Source organism: Palaemon carinicauda, chromosome 1, assembly GCF_036898095.1.
Source record: "Palaemon carinicauda isolate YSFRI2023 chromosome 1, ASM3689809v2, whole genome shotgun sequence".
Lineage (NCBI taxonomy): Eukaryota > Metazoa > Arthropoda > Malacostraca > Decapoda > Palaemonidae > Palaemon > Palaemon carinicauda.
Window position 1 is genome coordinate 99109877 of NC_090725.1, and position 14632 is coordinate 99124508.

Sequence of the window (14632 nt, forward strand, 5' to 3'; positions counted from 1 at the left end):
TTTACAATTCACAAGCAACTGACATGCAAATCTTACTGCGTAGATTTAAACCCAAATTCACACACACACACAAAAGGTTGTCAGTAAATAGGACTTTGCCATCAGACTAAGTTAATTTGTTTTAAAAAATCCGGGGAATCCCCGTGCAATTGAGATGCTGAGAAGAAATGAAATAGATATCGAGGTCATAATAAAAAAAAAAAACTGTCCGCAGCACCTGATGACTTCATTTATAGGGATTGCATGACGATTGTTCCGTTTTCTGAGAGAGAGAGAGAGAGAGAGAGAGAGAGAGAGAGAGAGAGAGAGAGAGAGAGAGAGAGAGAGAGAGAGAATTTAGTCATTCGCAAAAGAAATGCTTTATAATCATTCTTTTGGGAAAAACGCGAACATGTTCTGAATTCGTCCTTACCACCTCTCTAATGATCCAAGCGTAATCTGATCCAATATCAGCGAACTCGTACCTGTAAAAAAGGAATAAAACCCATTAATGGAATGATCTCGCCAAAAGCAATTAATCGCTTCGACAGTCTCAAAGCAAGAAGCCACATTTAATTTCTAATTCTCTCAAATGTTCCACAACATTTCAGCTTCCTTTTCTGTCATAAATATACATATAAATATACACTTATAATAATTATAATAAACTAAATAACTACCAATCTGTTTATGATTTTATTTAAAAACAATAAAAACATGTAAAAAAACAATCTAAAATAGAATAATAATATAGCAGAATATTTTGCGACCATTTTTATGGTATCTCTAACCTTGTCTCATGGATGGGACAGGAAAGTGTACATGACTGAGGTAATTACTTGGGTGTGTCCGGAGACAGGAAACTCGCGTCATAAAGACTGGCAGAGCCAGAACAAGAACACATGGAAACACGTCAATGAATATGGAAAGGATAAAGTTAGGGTGATGATAAAGTTTAATATTATCCATATTTTTTTTTCGATCAATCTTTTCACAAAATGTGTTTTTTTAGAGTTCAATTATTACTTACTACATATAAGTGAAGATTCAAAATGGCCTTGCCAACCTTTTCTGAATACTGTTCAAATCAATTAGCACGCTTCACCTTTGGATGCGTGACATAAAAGTTTAGTTGCTAGCACAAATTTCAAGTTTTCATGATAGAAACAAATTGTTAGAATATGCCAATGAGAACAGGGTGATATTAGTTTGGGGTAAAAGTGGGATTGAGGCAAATGCATGTTATGTCTCCATAACAGTCTAAAGTGTTATACAAATTATAGGCGTACAATTCTGAAAGGAGAACAGTTATCAGGTCGAGTGCATAAGTGATTAAAGGTAAGGTTATGAAGGTAAACAGTCTGAAGATGGAACAATGAATGTGGATGGAGAAAAAAATAAGCAGTAAACTAATTTTATTATTTGAGAAAAAAATGTAAGTGATTATGGTGCAGAAGAAGGGAATCACAAAATAACATGGAAGGTAGCATGAGGAACGAATCTATTAGGAAGAGATTTGGAGTATGTTAAAAAATCGATGCTGTCAATATATACTCGTACTATACTGGTCAAGTATACGCGACCCGTCAAAATTACTTAAATATTTAGATAGATACACACACAGATTCAACCTTTCCAACCACTCTCTCTTTCCTATCGGGATACCCCCTATCACCAGGGTATGACTACTCTCTCTCCCCTACCCGAAGTACGGAGTAGTTATACGTCTGATAATAACCGGATATATATATTATATATATATATATATATATATATATATATATATATATATATATATATATATATATATATATATATATATATATATATATATTGTATATGGGAGATGTGAAACTTGAATTGGGAAAGAAAAATTGTGTATGAAATCTGATGGTTCGTTAATTAGTCAAGTGTAGCATGGGTCCTGGTGTAATAGAAGATTAATCTGGACGAAAGCACGACCCAATGTGTGTTGAGATCTTTCTCATCAAAGTCTATATGTCGATCTTGGTTGTCATATGACAAGAATGTTGGACGACAGGTTGGTGAAGCTTAAGGTCGGGTGCTCGATAGACGTAGTAATATATTATAAGCGAGAAGTCTCATTATACCGAAAGTTCGAGTGGGCATGCTACAGATAGGTATATATTTATATTTATAAAATATATATCTATAATATATATATATATATATACATATATATATATATATATATATATATTTATTTATATATATAAATATATAAATATATATAAATATATATATATATATATATATATATATATATATATATATATATATATATATATATATTATATATGTATAAATAAATAAATAAATAAATAAATATATATATATATATATATATTACTTTCTAAACTATATACACATGACATGTGGTTTGGCCTAGAAAACAAGCTTGTTGCATATGCAGATGATGCTACTCTCTTTGCATCAATTCCCTCCCCTGAATGTAGATCTGGGGTAGGTGAGTCCCTTAATAGAGATTTAGCTAAAATTAGTGCAAATTATGGGGTATGAAGTTGAATCCTAATAAAACACAAAAAAGTATGATTGTAAGTAGGTCAAGGACGGTGGCTCCTCAATATCCGGATCTCAGTATTGATACTGTTTCTTTAAACTTGTATTACTTTTAAAATTTTAGGTGTGATTCTCGACAACAAATTTACTTTTGAGACACACATTAGGTCTGTGTCCTCTTCAATTGCACAAAAAATTGGCTTATTGAGAAAGTCTTTTAAGATTTTCGGTGATCAATCTATTCTGAAGAAGTGTTTTAAATCTTTCATTCTACCTTGTTTTGAGTATTGTTCTCCTGTCTGGTCTTCAGCTGCTGATTCTCATCTTAATTTGTTGGACAGAAACTTACGGTCTATTAAATTTCTTATTCCTGATCTAGATATCAATCTTTGGCACCGTCGTTGCATAAGATTTTTCATAACTCTGACCATCCTTTACATTCAGATCTCTCTGGACAATACTATTCTGTTCGTAATATTAGGCAGGCAGTTAATTCTAATAGCCAGGCCTTCTCCATCATGAGGCTCAATACTACACAGTATTCTAGAAGTTTTATTCCAGCTGTTACCAAGTTGTGGAATGATCTTCCTAATCGGGTAGTTGAATCAGTAGAGCTTCAAAAGTTCTAAGTTGGAGCAAATGTTTTTATGTTGACCAGACTGACATGAGTCTTTTTATAGTTTATATATGACATATCTGTTTTTGACGTTGTTAATAGCTTATATATGACATATCTATTTTGACGTTGTTACTGTTTTTAGAATGATTTATTGTTAATTTGTTCCCATCATTTATATATTTCCTTATTTCCTTTCCTCACTGGGCTATTTTTCCCTATTGGAGCCCTTGGGCTTATAGCATCTTGCTTTTCCAACTAGGGTTGTAGCTTGGCTAGTAGTAGTAGTAGTAGTAGTAGTAGTAGTAATAATATATATATATATATATATATATATATATATATATATATATATATATATATATAGACAACACCTGGCACGATAGTAGAAACAAAAGGTGAACGATCTGTCACCATTGTTCAAGTCCTTTTTTTTGCTCTTTTAGGAAGAAATAAGCAAGACTGGGAATTCACTACCATTATGAATTCTGGTGGAAATTTCTCTGCTGCCGTAACATGGGAGCTCGCAATCTCACCATATCGCACAACACTATGGATGCCCGTTCTATTCTTATGCCCGTTCTAAAGTTTTTTAACCAGCCTCAGCTCGCTTTGTATGTTTCTTCCTTTTTGTCTGTGACGTACATGTCTCCTTTTTTTTATTACAATGTCAGCATACATAACCTTGTCTTTAAGCAAGTTTTCGACACTATGTTAGTACCACTTTTGCAGCATCCAATCCTTTTATTTCTTATCTATTCTTCAAAATTCTGCTTATCGTGGATGTTGTTCGATTAAACATCTTAGCCAGGTCTGCCACAAGCAAACCTTTAACCTCCATCCCGACACACACACAGATTATATATATATATATATATATATATATATATATATATATATATATATATATATATATCTCCTTCATGAATACTGGAATCATCAGTAACAAAGTAAATAAATCTGAGTACTTTTTATTCGTATTTTGTTGACAGTTATATTTCCAAGTACTTATTATGTTAAGTGCTAATAATTCTATAAATGACTTAGGTTTGTATTTATTCTTTTCTTGATAGAGGTGTGAAAAAAACTATTTTTTTCTTTTAACACAGATACATGAGTACAGCCCTAAGCCTCAAATCTAGAATGATGTTCTTTTCAACTAGGTTAAATAAGATGAATTCCTTCGTATTTGCTTTACTTTCTTCTCTCTCCTTTACTTTCCCGACCAAAACTGCCAAGGCGACATGCCAAAATTTCTCCTCGGTGTAAAAGATGTGTAAAAGATGGACCAAGGTTAACGACCTTTTCAATGACCTTCAAAACAAAAGAATGCCTATAAATAACACAGTACGTAAACACGTATTCAGCAACAAACTTAGGTATATAAAGAAAAATCGTGTACTATTCGTCGTATTAAATTTACAATCTATCCATAATTTATATATATATATATAAATATATATATATATATATATATATATATATATATATATGTGTATATATATATATATATATATATATATATATATATATGTATATATATATATATATATATATATATATGTGTGTATATATATACATACATATATACATAAATACATACATATATACATACATATATATATAATATATATATATATATATATATATATATATATATATATATATACATATATATGTAATTACTGTGTATATGTGCGTGTGTAAAACATTTGACAATATTACCACAAACAATGTCACATAAACCATAATCCTCTTCAGCTTCAGTTCTAAATAACTTTTTGTAGTAGAAAGACTGTATTTGTGTCCGACACTTATCATTTCGACGTTTAAAGTCGACAGATTTTTAGTTAATAAAATTTCCTCTAAAGGAAAACAGGAGACGTTAGTAACACATTCCGATTTCAGCAATGCATCGGATCAGCAATCAAAAAATTCTTCCCTTCCATAGATAAAATAAGTCATGAAAACAGAAACACTTTTTTTTCATGAATGGTTCGGCTACTGAGGTAAGGCAGCATCATCCTTGAAACATCCAACAGCAGTTACCCCTTGTCCGCAACTGCTGAGTGCAAATGACACCTTCCTCAATTACTGGCACTATGCCTGATGGCCACTGCCAAATCATACCGAGCCTCACATGGCATACTATTTGTTAGCTCATTTAAATCCAACTAGAAAGCCACTCACAAAATTTCTAAATGTATCAATTTATTTCCACAACGTAATGTTAAATAAATGTCCTTACAATCTCCATTTATATTAATTACGACTCGACTAACAAAATCCACCGTAATTACAATCGAAAGCGATATTAGCAATTACTACATTTCTGTTCGTTGAGCCATCCAGCAAGAGGGATTTTGTCTTTAGAGAGGATGACCAATAACCAGTGGGCTAACAAACAAACAAAAACATAATAATAAATCACTCGGCATATATGTACTTTTACATACCATAATTACCGATAGAAAAAAAAAGGTGGAGATCTAGTTTAAAGGTCAGAGTGCAATCACCCTTCGACCCAAGGTAGGACCAAGGAGAACAAGAAAATGGCTGTTAAAGACTCAGTAGGTAGACCTACATTCTCATTTGAATTACATTGTTCACGCCATGTGGCCCAGCGGTAATGTCAAGAGGGATCTTTAATAATGGGGATAGAGTAGACCAACGTCCGGTTAGGTCGAGTTCACAAATGAAAATGATTCGGGAATTCTCTCAAACTTTGGATCCAAACACTACGAATCTCTGACGTTTCACTTGTCTATTTTTATCTAATATTTAAAGAATGATCAGTAAATAGCCACAAAAAGTTTAAGATTTAATCATGAACAACGACTTACATAAAATTATTATTATTATTATTATTATTATCATCATCATCATCATTTTTATTATTATTATCATCATCATCATCTAAGCTACAACCTTAGTTGGAAAAGCAAGATGCTATAAGCCTAAGGGATCCAACAGAGAATTATAGCCCAGTGAGAAAAGGAAACAAGGAAATAGATAAACTACAAAGGAAGTGTTGAACAATTAAAATCAAATATTTCAAGAATAATAACAAGATTAGAATAATGTTTCATATATAAAAACTAAAATAAAACTAGAGTTAGAGAAATAACATAACATAGTGTGCCCGAGTGAAAAGGACTCCCAAACTCATAAATCGTTTGCATATCAAGACATAAAAAATCGGAACTATATTCAACATCATTTAAAATGTTTCCAGTTATTGAAGATTAGCCCGATTGAAAAACATTACTTTTACTTCATATATTTCGACCATACTGTCAAATCCTAATCAAGAAATGTATTGGTTGGGGTCAAGTGCTAGGATATGAGTCACAGCCTTACCAAGAATTGAGAACAACTTACTCATTCATAGAGGAAGGTGTATACTTTTATGCATTTACAAAACATGTAGAAAACGAAAACACACTAATGTAATAATAAATACTGTAACAAGACCTACACGAAGAACAATAACGATATTAAAATATGTCCCTGAACTTACGAATGAACAACACGCAAATACTTCGATCAATCAATCCATCAACTACAATTGACGTTCATTGTTGAAATAATTGATCAAATATTGCGCGCTAACTTTGACCAATTGCATATTAAATAAGCACACTGCTTAAACAAACACTGTCTTGAAGAAATGTGTGCAAAAGCAAAGACGCAAATTTGCACCAATGTCAACATTTTAATTAATTCAAACGAAATCCTCTTTATTTAATTTCCGAAAACATTCGGTGACTACGTGGGTAATTGATCCAAGCATCCTTGACAGGTGATGTTTATCGATGTATTTATAAAACAGTAAATCTAAATTGGAGTTACCCATTATTCCAGTTTATTGTCCCAACAAAAGGTCACATTCTAAAATAAGAAGACATGAATAACGTTCATTTAGTTTGACCTACACCAGGTCAACATTTGAGGATTTCAAAGAAATTGTCCAGTTAGCATTCAAAGCATTTGTTACATCTAAAAATAGCGGGAATGGATTACAGGTGTAAAGTTCCATGTTCTATTTCTTGCAATTAGGATGAAAATAAACCCACCACTGTAAATATTCCGCGACCCAACCTGGCCTCAACACATAAACAAGCACGCACACGAATGGGGAACGAGGACACACACACACACACACACACTGGGGTCCAAAAATGATGCTCGTGAAACTCATCTTACATTTTGTACAGAAACACTCGCAGGCTTCAAGAATGAGGGGCAGTTTCAGGATCACTAGTACACTTAATTTAAAAAAGAAAATTATCGATAGAAAAATTTAAAAAGAAAAACCTAAATGTATTCTTAAATTTTATCGTAATCAAACTGTTAAAATGATCAAAATCACGTTATTATTATAATCATTATTAATATTAAGCTTCGATTGCAAAATTCTCTCTCTCTCTCTCTCTCTCTCTCTCTCTCTCTCTCTCTCTCTCGAAAATAGGGGGAAATCAGACAGCCAAAATTTGGACAATCAGACACTTTATACCAAATATATTACTTTTTTTCACATTGGACTGTGTTTACCATTAGACCGTGGATGTATATTATTATTCTCGCCAGCAAAAAACAACAAAAATCTTGAAATTAAACTATTTCAATCAATTAATTTCCTTATTCCTTAGGAAAATATCATACAAGTCGTGAATCTCCCATCCAGAAATACATAAGCAACTAAAGGAGCACTCAGTAGAGCGCAAACCTCCCCCACGGCCGCTTATTTCTAGACCTTTGGCTTGAGCCTGGCCTTGACATTTGACCTTGGAACTTCAAAATTGAATCACTTTCACGTCTCCACATAAAAAATAATCCATAAAATTTTCACTATTCTATGAGTAAAATTGTGAACTCCGCCATGGCAGCTTCTTTCTCGACCTTGACCTTTGACTTAGAACTTTCAAAATTGAATTACTTGCACGTCTCAACATAACAATTAATCCCTGAAAGTTTCATAACGTCTATAAGCAAAATTGTGGTCAGGAAGTTGATCACACACACAAAATAAAAAGGGACATGCGGTGGTGAAACATAACCTCCTCCTAATTTCGTTGGCGGAGGTAACTAGAAGGTCAGTCAGTAGTGGAGAGTGTACCTTCGCCACGCCAAGTAGTCTTTATTTTGTTCTTAACTCCACTGCGTACTTGTACGTCAACGTATTTTTTTTCAAAACTTAACTGTCCTTGGGGTTATACCCCGCATGTCCAAGTTTCGTTGAAAATTGGTTCAGTAGTTTTTAAGTAATGGTGTTCACATACAAATGTTTACCATATACTTCCCATTGCAATTATTTTCAACTTACTGCTGCGTATTTGCACCACTTTAATGTACTTCCAAAATGCTACAGATTCATCCTCGCGTCATACACAACGTGACTACCAATTTTGGTCAAAATCGGTACAGTACTTGCTGTGTCAAGTTGCTAACAAACAAACAAACAAACAACAACAGGGATGAATACATACCCTATGATGCCCCGAAATGGCACTATAAAACAACGAAATGCAATATTAAGCAATGACGAAATAGTAAAGAGATGGCATGGTGAAAAACTACTTACCAGGAACGCCCTCAAGAGTATTCAGAGGTAAACTCGCATTGTTTACAAACAAGCAAGGCAATTACCCTTCGATAACATGTAGCTTCAAGAAACGTGTACAAACAAACAAAGGGTTCTAGGTCTTAGATACAAATAAATAAACGGTAACCATTCTCTTTCTCAGTTTAAATATGAGATGCCTTTTTTTATTACAGGCATCTGGCCAGGTTATCTATTATGAAAATCAACGATTCACCAGATATGTAGAGAATGAATTGAGGTAACATTTTTCACTGACAGCGGACTCCACTAATAATATAATGTTTATTTATACATGCACATATTTACAACACACATACACACACATGCATATAGATGTGTAAAAATCACAGGAAAACTTGATGCTCAGATGTAGAAGAACCACAGGGAAAATGAATATACGAAATATAAGATTAAGTCCTGACTAGTTTCGTGATACTTCTTCAGAGTCTTCTGAAGAAGTATTACGAAACTAGTCAGGACTTAACCTTATATTTCGTATTTTCACTTTCCCTGTGGTTCTTCTGCACACACACACACACACGTATATATATATATATATATATATATATATATATATATATATATATATATATATATATGTATATATGTATATGTGTGTGTGTGTAATTGTTTTTATGTGCGTGTGAGTTTATATATGCAGTTTAAAACAGAATGTCATATGAAAATGCTTGCGATTAAAAAGAAAATAGCCTCCCAATATGCAAAATAAATCTTGCTAAGATACTCTAGGAACACCTAAAATCTGAAATGGCTCTTGAAAGTAAGTTTAACACATCCACCCGGCACACACGCTGAGCTGTCAAGCGGGGCTAGGTCAACAAATAGAGTTTCTCTCCAAATCTTATGACGGGAAGTTGAGGATGGGAGGCTGCTATGTGCAGTATATTTCGTTCCTTCTCTTTTTGTTTTTCACAATCTTTTCATCGGAGAATGAAAGAGCAAATATGTTGACCATCTTATGAATGGCATTAAGATTGGCACAGAGCAGTTACAGGAATTCTACAAATACTTGATATATTACAACACCAAGTCTGAGGACTGCTGAATTTACAACAGCTAGGATACACTTGTGCCCTGTCAACATTAATCTCATTCAATTAAATAACTACAATAAACCACAAAAATGTCGGGAAGGTCTGCATTTGCAAAATGTTTAATATCAATGTGCAGAATTAACTTCAACATACAGGTCTCCAAAATTATACCTACTTTCACCAGAAAGAAATCCATAAAATTTTTTTTACAAGCTGCTGCTATACATAAAACAAATTTTTCTATGCTATTAAATAATTATATAAACGATAAATAAGTCACGCCATCCCAAGAGATTTTATCGCTGAAATACCTCGTAAAACAAGAATGGAATCTGTCCCATTATCATTAAACCGGGACAGAGAAGGATGAGGAGGGGTCGATCTCTAGCTGGCCCTGGGAACCATGGTTAGAGATAGGACGGAATGGGACTGTACGCTGGGCATCATGGGAGTGCTTGGGCTGGGGAGGGAGCCCTTGGTAGTGACACATTCTTTCGCGTGAAGGTCACAATGCCACAGGTGAATCACACCTGAAAATGTCTCTCCCCTTCGAAAGACGATCCATGTTCAAGCCCGTTGTTTTCATATCTAAAGGTGTCAAGGGTCTTCGGTCCTTCAGAGAGAGAGAGAGAGAGAGAGAGAGAGAGAGAGAGAGAGAGAGAGAGAGAGAGAGAGAGAGAGAGTCTTTAATCAGCTACCATGATGAATATAGAACAAAGATGTGCGATGATCGTGGTATGTACATCGTTAAAATTCTTTGGTTGTGCAATGTGTACTAATTAACATTACTCCAAGATACTTTGGTACAGACATGAAAATAACCATAAAAACAAAAACAATAAAATAAGAAAATATACAATAAAATATGACAGATGGGAGACATATTTAATACACAATTCATGAGGTGAGAGGTGCCCTAGAGGTCTTATACCTCTTAAAATACCTCGAAGAGGGTATATAACAGACATGTAAAGCCCCCTTACTAGACGCAAACACGTATGCTGAAAAGTTATAACTGCTGTTTGGGTTTACATTAATGGCATACCTCTGCATTTAATGGTTTTAGAACCTGCCATTTAGAGCCAGGATTACTGTAGATGAACGTACATATAATAATGCGACATACATTTTATTTGAAGGAGGCGGGACTTTTTATTATTACTATTATTATTATTACTTGCTAGTTGGAAAAGCAGGATGCTATAACCCCAGAGGCCCCAACAGGGAAAATAGCCCAGTGAGAAAAGGAAACAAGGAAAAATCAAATATTTCAAGAACAGTAACAACATTAAAATAAATATTTCCTATATAAACTATAAAAACTTCAACAAAACAAGGGGAAGAAAAATTAGATAAAATAGTGTGCCCGGGTGTATCCTCAAGCAAGAGAAGTCTAACCCAAAACAGTGGAAGACCATGGTACAGAGGCTATGGCACTAACCAAGAATAGAGAAAAATAGTTTGATGTTGGAGTGTCCTTCTCCTAGAAGAGCTGCTTACCATAGCTAAAGAGACTCTTCTACCCTTACCAAGAGAAAAGTAGCCACTGAACAATAGAGTGCAGTAGTTAACCTCTTGAGAGAAAAAGAATTGTTTGGCAATCTCAGTGTTGCCAGGTGTATGAGGACAGAGGAGAGACTGTAAGAATATGCCATACTATTCGGTGTATGTGTAGGCAAAGGGAAAGTGAACGTTAACCAGAGAGAAGGATCCAATGTACTGTCTGATCAGTCAAAGGAACCCATAACTCTCTAGCGGTAGTATCTCAACGGGTGGCTGGTGCCCAGACCAACCTACTTCCTATCAAGATTTTTAAAAATACATATGACAACTAAATACAATATACTCTAATATCAACGTTAATACAATACGGCAAAAATAAATGAATTACTAATAAAAAAAAATACCATTACAGAAGTTTGTATAAATAATATTACGTCCATATCAATTAGATTGATACAATATCATTTATCAAATTATATACTCAACTCCTTTACCATTTAGTACCCTTTTCTAAACAGTAAAGATACTGCACATACATAACCTGTTTCAAACTTCTGAAAACTTAGTTTTATAGAGGGCATTAACAATTGAAAATAAGCTTAAATTATTTGAAGGAAATTGGCACTAATGCAAAGTATTTATTCATTAATCATGTTCACGATCCTGCAGTAGCATTACATGAATTGGACATACTGTATAATGAATTATATATATATATATATATATATATATATATATATATATATATATATATATATATATATATATATATATATATATATATATATATATATATATATATATATATATATATATATATATATATATATATGTATATATATCACTTTAGAATTTGATCACCAATTCAAATAATTTCCAAGACTTAGCCAACTATACATGTCCCACAATGTGTTACCAAAGATATAGAAAAAAATGGCCCAAATCTACTGAAACGGACTAAGACAAACATTAGTTGGCTTCCCTTGACACATTGACATACATTCTACACATTCTGAATTCACAAAAGAACTAAAAGAAAACAAACAAGGCTCAAAGGGTTGCAATGTTGTTCATAAACAAGAGCTATGACATAAGTAACAGCTGCAACTAAAAATATTTTACCGAGTATGAAGAACATATTTTCGTGCATGTCAATTGAACCCAATAGGAACATTTACCATAAGTTTTAATTAAAATAATTCTTTTTAGTTTAACTAAAAACTCGTGTTATATTAAGACGATGCTTTACGTTTGGCAAGTTTCTTTTATACAGGTACGGTATTTTGAATGCGAACATGCCTTGCGCTCGTGGTCAAGACTACACCCATTAACCATTTCATATCTATCAAACTTCATATCATACCCGTATAGATGTATTTGTGCAAAAAAAAAAAAAAAAAAAAAAACATGCGTATCTTTAAATAAGCCATACTGCAATAATGGCATGTTGATTTCATATGGTATTTAAAACGGATTTTCAGATATCTAAGTATTTTATAAAGAAAGCTTTGCCAATAATACAAATGCCACCGTTTCTAGTCCACTGCTGCGGTTTCAGACATGTCTTTTTCATGTCTGGGGATTGACCAGTTTTTATCATCACCAGATTGGTGATGGTGGGAGACTTTTGTCTGATTGCTCACTACAAACCAACCTAGCACGGGAGGCCCTGACTAGTAGGATTTGCTTGATCACGGCGATACGCAAACCCTTTCCCCACTCAAAAAAGGTTGCGAATTACACTTTGTTTTATATATCAACCTTACATTAATAATGAAAATTAAGAGATCCTGTAGGCGGTAAACTGCGTGACATCCTTGGCATTCAATAACAGTCTGAAAGGGTTGTAATGAAGGAAAGAAGTTTCATGGACATCTCAAGAATTTAGAGGAAAAGGGAAAGTTAAGGAAAACGTGGATAAAAACTGTGAAGACGTTAGTGACTGGCAAGGATGATCAGGTGGAGAACAGGAGACGGTGGTTGAAGAATTTTAACAGATGCCGTTTGTCACACGGTGTCAAAGTAGTTAGGTATTCTGTCAACATTTGAGAGCTATCCGCCATTAAAAAATATTTCAATCTCCTTCTGCTGGACTTGTGCAGAAATATTATTATGCAAACTTTAGAACTCATAAAAGACATTATAGTTTACTCAAATTTTCTTAAAGACTACATTAGTTTCCAGGTTAAAGAAGTGCAGCCCGTTCTAATACTATCATCTAAATTACGCGGGCGACTCATGAAACGTACAATAAAGGAAAAGAGGCATCATTATAGTTGACAATTTTCATTATTACTATTATTATTATTATTATTAGTAGTAGTAGTAGTAGTAGTAGTAGTAGTAGTAGTTGCTAAGCTACTACCCTAGTTGGAAAAGCAGGATGCTACAGGGGCCCCCAACAGGTAAAGTAGCCCAGTGTGGAAAGGAAACAAAACTAAATATTCTAAGAACAGTAACAACATTAAAATAAATATTCCCTATATAAACTATAAAAAATTTGCATGAAGTATAAGAGAACATTAATCAATTACTTGAACATCGTGGTGCTTTGTAGGACGGGATGGAAATAACAGTATCGTTAACGCTGTACGTAGAGGATCCCTACTCCTCTTCCACCTTGGAAGAGCCAATGGCTTTGGTCTCGGTATGATATACCAAAATAAAGGTTCAACATTCAGATTTTTCATTTCCCCCCCCCCCCCAACAAAAAATTAGACTGGAAAATTTACTTTAACCTTTTCTTATGCTACTTAATGTTAATGTCCCTCATCGCTCTAAAAGTGGTTCTATTTTATCTGTAAACAATAAAATTTGGCCCATTTCTATTTGCTCATTTTCAATATTTCCCTGGTCATCTTACATCAATGTTGTGCTTCTCTTGACTTTCACAAAATGACGGAGAACTAATGACCGTTATCATTTTTCTACTATCATGTCACATTTGACCAAGTCTTCCTTGAGGAGGGAAAAATGACCTTTACAGAAAGAGCAAATCGTTGACCTTTATGTACACGCTATGTGGCACATTCATTTCCAACACCCGTGATAACTATCTAGTCCTACCATTGGAATGTCATAGTTATTTTGACTGAAACTTATCTGAACAACGAGATGATTTAAACCTTCACTTATCATAATTAGAACTTAAGAAATTACATGGAAAAAGCGTTGCGTCGCAAGGCCAAGTGAAAGTGGAATGACGCATTTCTTCACCTCACGACACAAGTCGCTGAGAAAATCATGCTCGTCGAGAGGGGGCACACTTCCACTTTATAGGTCATTCACAAAATTGACGAACAAACATACGGAGGTGTGCACACCCCAATATAA

General features: G+C 33.8%; 2 protein-coding genes across 3 annotated transcripts in view; one reads left to right on the forward strand and one right to left on the reverse strand.

Annotated features, from left to right (window-relative positions):
* Positions 1-14632, forward strand: part of LOC137650070 (uncharacterized) — a 640515-nt gene that overhangs the window by 287495 nt on the left and 338388 nt on the right. The gene's annotated exons all lie outside the window — the stretch shown is intronic.
* The window catches only part of LOC137650061 (protein fem-1 homolog C-like), a 169598-nt gene that overhangs the window by 47020 nt on the left and 107946 nt on the right, over positions 1-14632 (reverse strand). The window contains exon 2 of one of the 2 annotated variants that reach the window (XM_068383109.1): positions 413-464. The exons of the other annotated variant lie outside the window; for it this stretch is intronic. Coding sequence (XP_068239210.1) covers positions 413-464 — 52 coding nt within the window. The remainder of the gene's footprint in view (positions 1-412; positions 465-14632) is intronic. 2 annotated transcript variants of the gene reach the window in all.